The sequence below is a fragment of the Rhinoderma darwinii genome, chromosome 3 (assembly GCF_050947455.1).
Source record: "Rhinoderma darwinii isolate aRhiDar2 chromosome 3, aRhiDar2.hap1, whole genome shotgun sequence".
In the NCBI taxonomy this organism is placed as follows: domain Eukaryota; kingdom Metazoa; phylum Chordata; class Amphibia; order Anura; family Rhinodermatidae; genus Rhinoderma; species Rhinoderma darwinii.
Window position 1 is genome coordinate 257,331,102 of NC_134689.1, and position 11,347 is coordinate 257,342,448.

Here is an 11,347-nt window from a genome sequence, read left to right on the forward strand (position 1 = left end):
GGTTATGAACAAAAATAATGTGACAAATTTGCTAGCATTATACTGTTTATAGCGAAGGTAAATTTACCCTACAAAAAGTGTTTATTTAAAACTGAATGCTCTAACATGGCTAGGTAGGAGAAAGCTAGGAGATAACTCACCCATGTCCTCTATACTCACCGAAGAATAGCTACCAGATATGGAGCGACGTCTGCGAGAAGCACAATGATTATGCTGCCTTCCAGATCTAGACTTTTCTACAACAGACGATTTTGTAGAATAACTCTGACTTTGGAATGAAATGCTGTGAGTGCCGCGGTCATGCCATGGCTTGTGCGACTTCTCCCAGTAAGTCTTCTTTTTGTGGCTAGATAAGAAAATGTTTATCAAATCACATGACGAATTTTCATAAGTTTTTGAAGCGAAGGATAACAATATGGGTTACATGCACCTTCATCTTCGGAAAACATTTCACCTGAATAACGTTGCATTCATTGCCAAGCCCACATGATAGCAAGACCACAATCTTTGTGCTTAGGTTTCTGTGTAATGAGGTGGCCACCTTGCTAGGGGAAATAACGGTTTTACCTATAAACTTGCATAGGTACATATAGTACTTTTTCCCTGTCTCTCCTTGTATAGGGAGGCATACTATAGCCTCTCTTTCAGTCACACAGCACTGCGCAATGAAAGCCGAAGACCCTCAGAGAAGCCAGTGAGAAAGAAAAAAAAAACATGGCTACTGGGCTCATAAATGACGTAGATGAATATTTCAGAGAGTGAATGGATTTTTACTATAAATAAGTCCAGGGTATCACATATTGACATGAAACTCTTAACTGGCAAAATGATGTGGGGTTGGGGTGGGAACTGGAGTGGTTCTTTAAAGCTGATCGAAAAAGAATGAAAAAGCAAAAAAAAAAAAAGTTTATTAAATTATTTCATATGCATTACAAGTTCCTAACCAGAAAGTGACGTAGCTGAAATTGGCCAGGTGATCAACGCTGGAGTAATTAGTAACCTAACTTTAATACCGCTGGTTACATTTCTGGAGGACGATTAGTTGGGATCCAACACTAAATAATTTCAGCAGGTAATTTGTAAATTATTAGAATTAGGACCCATGCACACAACCGTGTTCAATCCGTGATATACGGTTGCGCATGTCCAGGACTGAACACAGTGCAGGGAGCCGGGCTCCTAGCATCATAGTTATGTACAATGCCAGGAGTCACTGCCTCGCTGCAGGACAACGGTCCCGTACTGTAATCATGTTTTCAGTACGGGACAGTAGTTCCGCAGGGAGGCAGGGACACCATAACTATGATGCTAGGAGCCCGGCTCCCTGCAGTGTGTTCAGTCTGGGACACGCTGCCTTAATCTGTACAACAAAGCTCATAGCTGTGTTTATTACTATATATTGGTCATACCTCCTGGAGCAAGATCTTGCTGGTGATTTCCAGTAAGGGGAAAGTCTGCGTCGTCCATCACGTTCCCAGCTTGGAGAAAGTCTCCTTCTTTTCCAAGCTCTGGTCTCTTGACGTGACCATTGCCTCTTTCTCCGATGCATCTAGAAGTTCAACAAAACTCAAACTTTAGAAATACAGCATGAAAAAGAAGATGGGCGCAGTCTGAGTATATTGGTTAATCTCTTGGCTTTTGAATGAAGGATTTCCCAGGAATGGATTTAAAGGGGTTGTCTCTTTCGCCATGGCAAACTTCCAGACTCCCGGCACCACTGGCAAACAGCAGATTTTGCCAGGGAAGCCGCGGACAGACAGTTGTAAATGTATTACATAGGGGCCACGTACTCCTCTATGACGTTCATATAGGAATATGGAAAGGCGTCGTTATCATGAGACAACCCCTTAATCCAGACCTTGGCTCTAAATATACAGCTGAAGAACAAAACCATAATACAGCTATGCACATGAGCAGTTATACGGAATCTTTTCCCCCAAAAGTATATATCAATATAACATGCTGTCTGAAGATAGTACAACCTGTAGTTTAGGATGCATTTCTTTTTTGTTTAACCTGTTAGTGACCGGCCCATCGTGTTTCTACGTCGGTCACTAACGGGCCTTATTCCGATGCCATAGACTTTTTACGTCGCGGCATCGGAATAAGTAAACAGAGCAGGGAACTGTCAGATCTCCCTGTTCTCAGCTGCTAGAGGCAGCTGAGGGCTGGGAGCGTCACTGCTCTGCCGTGTGAGATCGATATTAGTATCGATCTCACACGTTTAACCCCTCAGATGCGGTGCTCAATAGCGAGCACCGCATCTGAGTGGTTTTGGAGAGAGGGAGGGAGCTCCCTCTCTCTCCCACCGACACCCGGCGATACGATCGCCGAGTGTCTGTGTCTCCAATGGCAGCCGGGGGTCTAATAAAGGCCCCCAGGTCTGCCTGGAACGACTGCCTGCTAGATCATGCCGCAGGCATGACCTAGCAGATGCCTGTCCGTGTTAAACGGACAGGCAGTAATACACTGCAATACAAAAGTATTGCAGTGTATTACAATAGCGATCGGAGAATCGCATATTATAGTCCCCTAGTGGGACTAGTAAAAAAGTGAAAAAAAAGTTTAATAAAGTTAATTTTAAAAAAAATGTGAAAAAAAATGAAAAACCCAGCTTTTCCCCTTACAAACTGCTTTGCTATTAAAAAAACAAAATAAAGTTAAAAAGTTACACATATTTGGTATCGCCGCGTCCGTAACGACCCCGACTATAAATCTATAACATTATTTAACCCGCACGGTGAACGCCGTAAAAAAAATAATAAAAAACTATGGAAAAATTGCTGTTTTCTGTGAATACTGACTTTAAAAAAATGTAATAAAAAGTGATCAAAAAGTCGCATCTACTCCAAAATGGTACCAATAAAAACTACAAGTCGTCCCGCAAAAGAAAAGCCCTCATACAACCGCATCGGCGAAAAAATAAAAACGTTACGGCTCTTCAAATATGGAGACGCAAGAACAAATAATTTTGAAAAAAAAAAGCATTTTACTGTGTAAAAGTAGTAAAACATACAAAAACTATACAAATTTGGTATCGTTGCAATCGTAACAACCCGCTGAATAAAGTTATTGTGTTATTTATACCACACGGTAAACGGCGTAGATTTAGGACGCAAAAAAGAGTGGCGAAATTTCAGATTTTTTTCTATTCCCCCCCCCAAAAAAAGTTAATAAAAGTTAATCAATAAATAATATGTACCTAAAAATGGTGCTATTAAAAAATACAACTTGTCCCGCAAAAAACAAGACCTTATACAGCTATGTCGATTCAAAAATAAGAAGGTTATAGCTCTTGGAATGCGACGATTGAAAAACGTAAAAAATAGCTTGGTCATTAAGGTCCAAAATAGGCTGGTCATTAAGGGGTTAAACTCAAACTAGGATGTGATCAAAAAAGAGAAGTTATACGTTTTTAAAAGAGCTGTATAAAAGATTCTTTTATACCATACATTTAGTATCCACTGCTGGTTTTAGCTTACCAAAATTGCACTGTGTGAACATAGACTACACAGAGGACAGGTTTGGTTTTTTTTATGTATACGTAGCTATTTGGAAGAAAATTTATATATTATCCTCATTAGAGAACTCACTATACTGTCCACATAAGAAAAATAAAACATGATCTCAAATGAATAAAGCATTTACCGTAGCTCGTCTCAGAATGGAAAGAGTCCAGCTTTACAAATCATGCTTCAGACTCTGCTGAAATCACGTGAAGTATTCAAAAGACTGAAAAGGAAAAGGATTGTTTTTATCCATCAATATAAAACAAATGAGCAGTTACTGCCTCACATATACAGACAGGTGCAGAAGTATTTGGACAGTGACAATTTTCGGAATCTAGCCTCTGTACACCACCACAATGGATTTCAAACAAACCAATGAAGATGTGATTTAAAGAGACTCTGTCACCACATTATAAGTGCCCTATCTCCTATTTATTTAGAAAAAACAATCTATTTTTACCACTTTATGAGCGATTTTAGCTTTATGGTAATTACTTTCTTAATGCCCAACTGGGCGTGTTTTTACTTTAGACCAAGTTGTCGTTGTACAGGGGAGTGTATGATGCTGACCAATCACTGTCACCCACTTCTCTCCATTCATTTCCTCAGCGCATAGTGACACTGCGTTGTTCGCCATGTGCGGTCTTATACTGAAATATTAACGTTACTGAAGTATTTAGACAGTGAATAGACATTCCTTCCAGCCAGGACGGGATGTCTATTCACAATCCCGACATTTTAACATTTCTGTGGTACTTACATCAGAGCAAGTGTAATCTCCCTGTAACCTGTCATTTACAGTGTGATCTCGCGAGATTACGCTTGCTCTGCTGTAAGTACCACAGAAACGTTAACGAAGTGTCGGGATTGTGAATAGACATCCCGTCCTGGCTGGAAGGAAGGTCTATTCACGGTCTAAACACTTCAGTAACGTTAATATGTCAGTATAAGGCCTCATGCACACGACCGTGTTCGGTCCGTGATATACGGTCCGCATGTCGGCCGCTTGTCCCGGACCGTACAAAGTACAGGGAGCCGGGCTCCTAGCATCATACTTATCTATGACGCTAGGTGTCACTGCCTATCCACGTAACTACTGTCACACACTAAAACATGATTACAGTACGGGACAGTAGTTCCGCGGACAGGCAGTGACCCCTATCGTCATAGATAAGTGTGATGCTAGGAGCCCGACTCCCTGCACTGTGTTCGGTCCGGGACATGCAGCCGACATGCGGACCGTATATCACGGACCGAACACGGTCGTGTGCATGGGGCCTTAGACCGCACATACTGATTTAGCAGGATCCCTATGCGCTGACTAAATGAATGGAGAGAAGTGTATGATGCTGATTGGTCAGTCATACACTCCTCTGTACAACGCCCACTTAGTCTAAAGTAAAAACACTCCCGGTTGGGTATTAAGAAACTAATTAGCATAAAGCTAAATTCGCTCCTAATGTGGTAAAAGTAGCGCAGCAGACAGCATTTATAGGTAAGGGGTTGCCAGTTTGGTAGGCTGTTACTATATTAGTGTGCTCGTAAACACTCATGCTCAGATAAGATTTTATATTAAAAAAATTGCCAGCTGCACAGCCAAAAGATAACGATAGGGGACGCAAGCCCGCCAGGGACACGACCAATGCCACCCAAACGTATAGATCCAAGAAATCAGGCAGTACTCCAGAGATGTAGCAGGCTTGAGAAAGGCTCTATGGTAGAGCTGAAACGCTGCACTTGACTAATGGATTAATAAAGCACTTATAACTTTTTTGCTACATCTCTGGAGTGCTGCCTGATCTCTTGGAGATATGTATAGTACACACACCTGGTGCCCTCCTTTGAAAGTTGATGCCACCACTTCTCCATTCTGGAGCCCCATGTGCCTGCCTGCTAATTGACCGCCAGTGTCTCATACCACCCCAAGCACAGAGTGCCTCTGAGGTCTTAAACAGGCATCGGCACGGTGTCCATCGTGTCTGTGTCCTCCCTTCCGTCTGCGAGATTTACAGAAACTAATGAAAATGTTAAACTTACTTCAAGATTCTTATTTCTGACATCCCCGACACGGTCCACCTCGTCTCTGCTGCAGGCTCTGCCTTATGATACGCTCCTCCCTCTAGCCACGCTGTCTCTGCTGATGCAGCTGGATCCGCTCTAAGGAGACCTGCAGGAGAAAACACAGATGGGATGGACACAGCGCTGACAACACTAGTCCATCAGAGGGTGGTGGTGGGGTGTGTGTTCTCAGTTACACGCTGTGCATAGGGTGATAATCTATTTTGTGGACAGGCAAACAGGGATTTTAGAAAGGAGGACCAGCGGCAGCTGCTTTCAAAAGGCGGCCCCAGGTAGACATACTATACATTCGCCTTAACTTCCCACCCAAAAACTTGAAAGTTCCCAAAAGTCTTGTCTCATAGCAGCCGTGAATGGATTTTCAAACAAAAATACAAGTTTAGGCCCAGTTCACACAGAGTTTCTTGGCGCTGATTTTGATGCAGACAGTGTCTGAATCAGCGCCAAACGGCCAAAATGCCCCCCCCCCCCCATTGATTTCAATGGGAGGCAGAGGCAGTTTTTTTTCCCATTCCGCTTTGAGCCGCTCACAGAAAAAAAAAACGCCGTGTCCTTTCTTGCTGCGGTTCCGTCTCTGACCTCCAATTGAAATCAACGGAAGGCAGAAAAGACTTGCGGCACTCGTTTCTAATCGTTTTTGCGAAACCCAACACAGGCAGGTCAAAATCTGCCTAAAAATTCCTTCAGATTTTTTCAGCCTGCAAAAAGGCTGAATTAGGCCTTAGGGGCACATGTGCAGCACTTAAGGGGAGCAGAAGTGTCCTGTTGAGCGACTACTTACCGACTCTTCTGCATAAGCCACCGCTAAAGCAGCCTGCACAGGGACTGTACTGCCTCCCTGGTATGACCAGGACGCGAAAAAAGCCTGAATTGGCCACAACTCCTTCCTGAAATCTCCAGGGCCGGGTAGTAACAGAATGGCGGCTACACAGTCACCACCTTTCTCCCTAACTCTCCCGGCGCAAATATGAATACTGCTGAGCTATTGCATAGCCTGCAGACCACCGTCAAGATGGAATTAGTGGCAAAAGTAGCCAACATGTCACACCAAATTACTGACATAGGTCAAAGTATAGCAGATTTGGAGCACCACATGGATGAAATGGCAGAGGCCTTGAAGGAGAATATGGAGATGCAGACAAGCCATGATGCCCAACTGGAACTCATGGAATTAAAATTAGAGAACAGGTCTCACAGAGGTAATCTGCAAACCAGTGGACTTCCGGAGACATTTACCTCACTAAAAGAAACAGCGCTAAATTTGGTTGCGGCTCTTTTGCCCCAAATGGATCTCACCAGGTTACGTAAATCGAGAATCCATAGAGCCTTAGGTAAACCATGTAGTCCTGACTGCCCTAGAGATGTTGCCCAGGGTTTTCACTATGGTCACAACTTTTGACAATCCCTCCCTCCCGGGCCTACCAAGTACGGTTCACTTGTATGCGAACATTTACCGCGCAACATTGGCAAGACGGCGAGCATTTCGACCTTTAACGTCTGCTCTACAATCTGCAAACATTAGGTACAGATGGGGATTTAAGTTTTTTTTATCGGCTCTAATAGTATATATCCGTGTATAAACCATTTGGGCAGGCACTGTCCACTCGCCGTGGCATGTAGCCATTGATGCTAAACAAGAAGTAAATGGAGCGGGTATTGAGGACACCGTGGACCAATAGGGTGCCTGAAACGCTGGTATATGGCAGAAGTCCAGCAAAATCTGACAATACGGACCGAGCCACACAAACCGGAAGAGCTCTCCTCCACTCGACGTTGGAATGGGGTGAGGCATTATATTGTGTGAAGGGCAGTTATAGGAACATTATACTGTGTGAGAGGCAGCATCGGGCGTATATCACATACGGTCATATAAAGCAGGCTCAGGAGATCTATATTAATTAAATGGTGTGGCATGCAAATAGTGTTGTGGCCTAATAATCTTTTTTTAATTGTAATGGAAGATGTTCAATTAATCGTGATTTTTATTTAGGGCATAATCACCCAGCCATACATGTATTGTTCCTGTTCCTACTGGTCGTAACGCTACACATTTATGGTCATTCTACACCTGACTACACCTATCCATACGATTCACTGCACATCATATTATTGCACATCCCTTTTTGCCTGGCCAATAATGGTGCAGAGTCCTTCACATAATATGAGGGGGTTTAATTCCCCAAAACGAAGGTATGCGTTGACAGGTTATCATAAATATTTACCAGATTTCATCGGTCTGCAAGAGACGCATTTCTTTACCACTTCTAAACATTTTACAGCTTCTAGTCCCTGAAAGGTTAGATGGATAGCAGTATTTTTTTTTAAACTTATTTCTAAATATGTAGATCCGCAAAGGAGGTTTATTATCCTATTGGGTACTTTCCCATTGAACCATGCCTGTATTGTAAATAGCTATGCACCCATAATACGCCAGTTGCCGACTATCCAAGCTATACTATCTCAATTGGTGCGGATTTCCTCTCAGACACTTATCTAGTGAGGCAATTTCAATTGTTACACTTTCGCCCAGCGTGAATAGAGCAGCAAATCATAGATCTGATTTATCTGTTAGAGATCACTGTAACATAAAAATGTACAGCACTTGAGTCATACAAAAAGCAACATTTCAAGTCGGTGCAGCATATATAATCAAAGGGTTATACCCATATATGCACAGTGATGTCAAGAGCTTCACCATGCCGGAGTTCCCGACCAAAAGTGTTAGAAGTGCTCTGGCAGGAGACTCCGGCTCTGGGAAACTCCTGACATTACTGTCCATATATGGACAGTGATGTCAAGAGCTTCACGACGTATAAGTTTAACACATACCGGAGATGGATGACACAGTGGCACCCGACACGCAAAGGCTGCCATGTTAAAAAAGGAAACCGTGCAGTATAAGTTGTTGTTTTTTGCGGGATCCCTTAGGATGGAATAACATAGCCTAAGCTATTCCATCCTTTTAAAAGAAACAAAAAAGAAAATAGTATACCAACGTATACCAGACCAATGGAAAGCAAAATTACACTCTTTTGGCCTCCATCGGGCTAATGGAGCCCTATAGGCACATTTAGCGTGTACATCGGGAGCTTGCCGATGTACAAGGTAAACGTACGGTCAAAACGAGATGTGAACTAGGCCTTAGTGACAAGGGCTGGTGCTGGGCAGCCCACCTGATCTATTAGTATGGGCATAACTAATAAGGCTTCGTTCATATCTGCGTCGGGACTCCGTTCATGGGTTCCATCTGAGCTTTCTGTCAGGGGAACCCATAAACGGAATCCAAACTGAAACCATAGGTTTCCGTTTGCATCACAATTGGTTTCAATGGTGACGAATCCGGTGCAAATGGTTTCCCTTTGTCCCCGTTGTGAAAGGGTTCCGTCATTTTGACGCAATCAATACCGTAGTCGAATGCGCTATTCATTCCGTCAAAACTATGGACCCTTTAAAAAACGGTGACAGAAGCCATTTGAAACTGATCTGTCACCAATGAAATCAATAATGATGCATATGGAAACCTATGGCTTCTGTTTGGTTCAGTTTGGATTCCGTTCCTGGGTTCCCCTGACGAAACCCATGAACGGAGTCCCGACGCAGATGTGAACGAATCCTAATTCAACAACCAATGAGAGAATAGGATTCAATTGCTCTGTAACTGTCTGAAGGAATTGGGGATTCCCTGGTGTAATTCCCACGAATATGAATTGTGGAAAAGAGAAAATACAAGCCTAGTAGTCGACTGCCCTATTCATTCCGTCAAAACAACAGAACCCTTACACAACAGTGACAAAACGAAAACTATTTGCACCGGATCTGTCAACATTGAAATCAACAGTGATGCAAACGGAAAAATGTGGATTCTGTCTGGAGTCCGTTCATGGGTTCCCCTGACGGAAAGGTCCGACGGAACCCATGACCGTTGTCGCAACGCAGATGTGAACGCTACGTGCATGGTGCACGACCAAGTGACTGGCACCCTTATCGGTGTGGAGTTTAAATACTAAGCGACCACCCCCTCATGGATGCTCATCAGTATATTGCGCTTGTGCTACCTCCCCATATTGCATCCTGGCTTTTTTGCATGCTACTGGGAACTGGTTTTTAACATTCCCTCGTATCCGTAAGTATCCCTTTTTCGGTGATTTTTGCGTAGATACGATCCCATTCTCTGTGGTGTCTCCATGGTGATAAGATTACAAACAAACCCTATGTATCCCGATTATGCAGACGTATTCCCTTTAATCTGTCCCCAACGTCTTAGTAACACACATTTGGCAGGTTACAAGGAGTAGGGTGCCGATGTAAGGGAGAATAACCACACAGGGCTTGCTTGTATTCTGTAATCATGAAGACATAAGTCTGCATAGGAGCTGTATACACAAAGTGGCAGAATGATTTTAATAAAGAAGCACTGGAGCAATTAAAATAAAATAAAAAAAAACGTAAAAAATGGTTTTGAAGATTCACATACCCTTTAACTATGCCAACCTCAGTGACAGAAACTACCCTATGTATTTTCTAGCCAACACAATAGCCTTCCACCACCTGTCCATGCCTTAGTAACTTTATACATATGTTGTGCTCCTTATCAAACCTATACAATCCTCGCTGCATTCTCCTGAGGGGACACTGCTTGGGATCAGCCTGTCAGCACACGCAGCAGCCTAGGACTACACACCTAGTATAATAGTGTGTGCTCATCTGCACGAAGTTGTATACAAAGCTGCTCTTGAATGTATTTCCATAGTTGCACCGTTCATTACAGTCACAATGTCTGAGTAATAACATTTCCAGGAGTGGAGGTTGTTGTTATGTTTGCCATATCAGAGAGGGCACCACACAGTACCATGATACAAGCCCGGCAAAGAGCTCACCTGCCGTAGTTTTCCTCAGAGAGCCACACGGGCATTTCCCGCCGTACCCCACACCTCATACATCAGGCAGGGGACCGGGTCGCAGCGCCGGTGGGCACTTCTCACAACTCGACACTTCAGGCCACTTCCCGTTTCCTCAGTCACACTGCGCCGGAAACACGAAGCAGGACGTAGCCGCGGAATGACAGGAACCGGTGCCCAAAGGGAAAGATTGTTCGCTACCAGCTCGTCGCCCGTTACCAAATTCACCCCGACCAACGGAAGCTCGTTCGGGGATTCCGTGACATCAGAAAGACATAGCCCGCCCACTCTCTGACCGCATCCCGAGGACTTGGTCAGGCTTACAAGCTCATTGGTCAGAAATGTTCACGTGATGCTGAGAGTGGGGCACACGTGGTATATATTTTTCGGCCAAGTAGTGAGCCGTTCGCATGGCGGGAAGTGGTTGTCCCGTACATGGGGAAATGGGCGGAGGATGCCAGCATTATTCAAAATGTCGTTTAAGAATAAATGTGTTCAGGGGTTTTCAAATGTTGCAATGTGGAAGGGAATCAAGACGGATGTGCCCATAAATACGTCCTGAATGACTATGGTCGCCTCGTTGGTAGTCAGGGGTATCATGAGCGGCACATTATGGCTGGTCTGACCAGCGTGCTAATATTTGTCACTGTTGAGGCATACACTAAAATATCTGCAACAGTAGCAAGTATCGTAGTATTTAGTCACTGAAAAAAACAGTACCATATATAATACGTGCCAACTTCAAATGTCATTCGGACATAGGGTATGTTCACACGCACTATTTACGGACGTAATTCGGGCGTTTTACACCTGGAATTCCGTCCGAAAATACTGCTTGAAAGCGCCGGCAAACATCTGCCC

The 11,347-nt window shown here is 43.8% G+C and overlaps 1 protein-coding gene across 2 annotated transcripts in view; it reads right to left on the reverse strand.

Annotated features, from left to right (window-relative positions):
• Positions 1 to 10,802, reverse strand: part of CLK3 (CDC like kinase 3) — a 33,027-nt gene extending 22,225 nt beyond the window's left edge. Inside the window, exons 1-5 of one of the 2 annotated variants that reach the window (XM_075857816.1) lie at positions 10,466 to 10,802; positions 5,547 to 5,676; positions 3,649 to 3,732; positions 1,410 to 1,549; positions 160 to 346 (exon numbers count right to left, since the gene is read on the reverse strand). In XM_075857816.1, the coding sequence (XP_075713931.1) occupies positions 160 to 346; positions 1,410 to 1,549 (327 nt within the window). In that variant the 5' untranslated portion in view covers positions 3,649 to 3,732; positions 5,547 to 5,676; positions 10,466 to 10,802. The remainder of the gene's footprint in view (positions 1 to 159; positions 347 to 1,409; positions 1,550 to 3,648; positions 3,733 to 5,546; positions 5,677 to 10,465) is intronic. The other variant, XM_075857817.1, reaches the window with a different exon arrangement.
• Between the last annotated feature and the right edge of the window lie 545 nt (positions 10,803 to 11,347).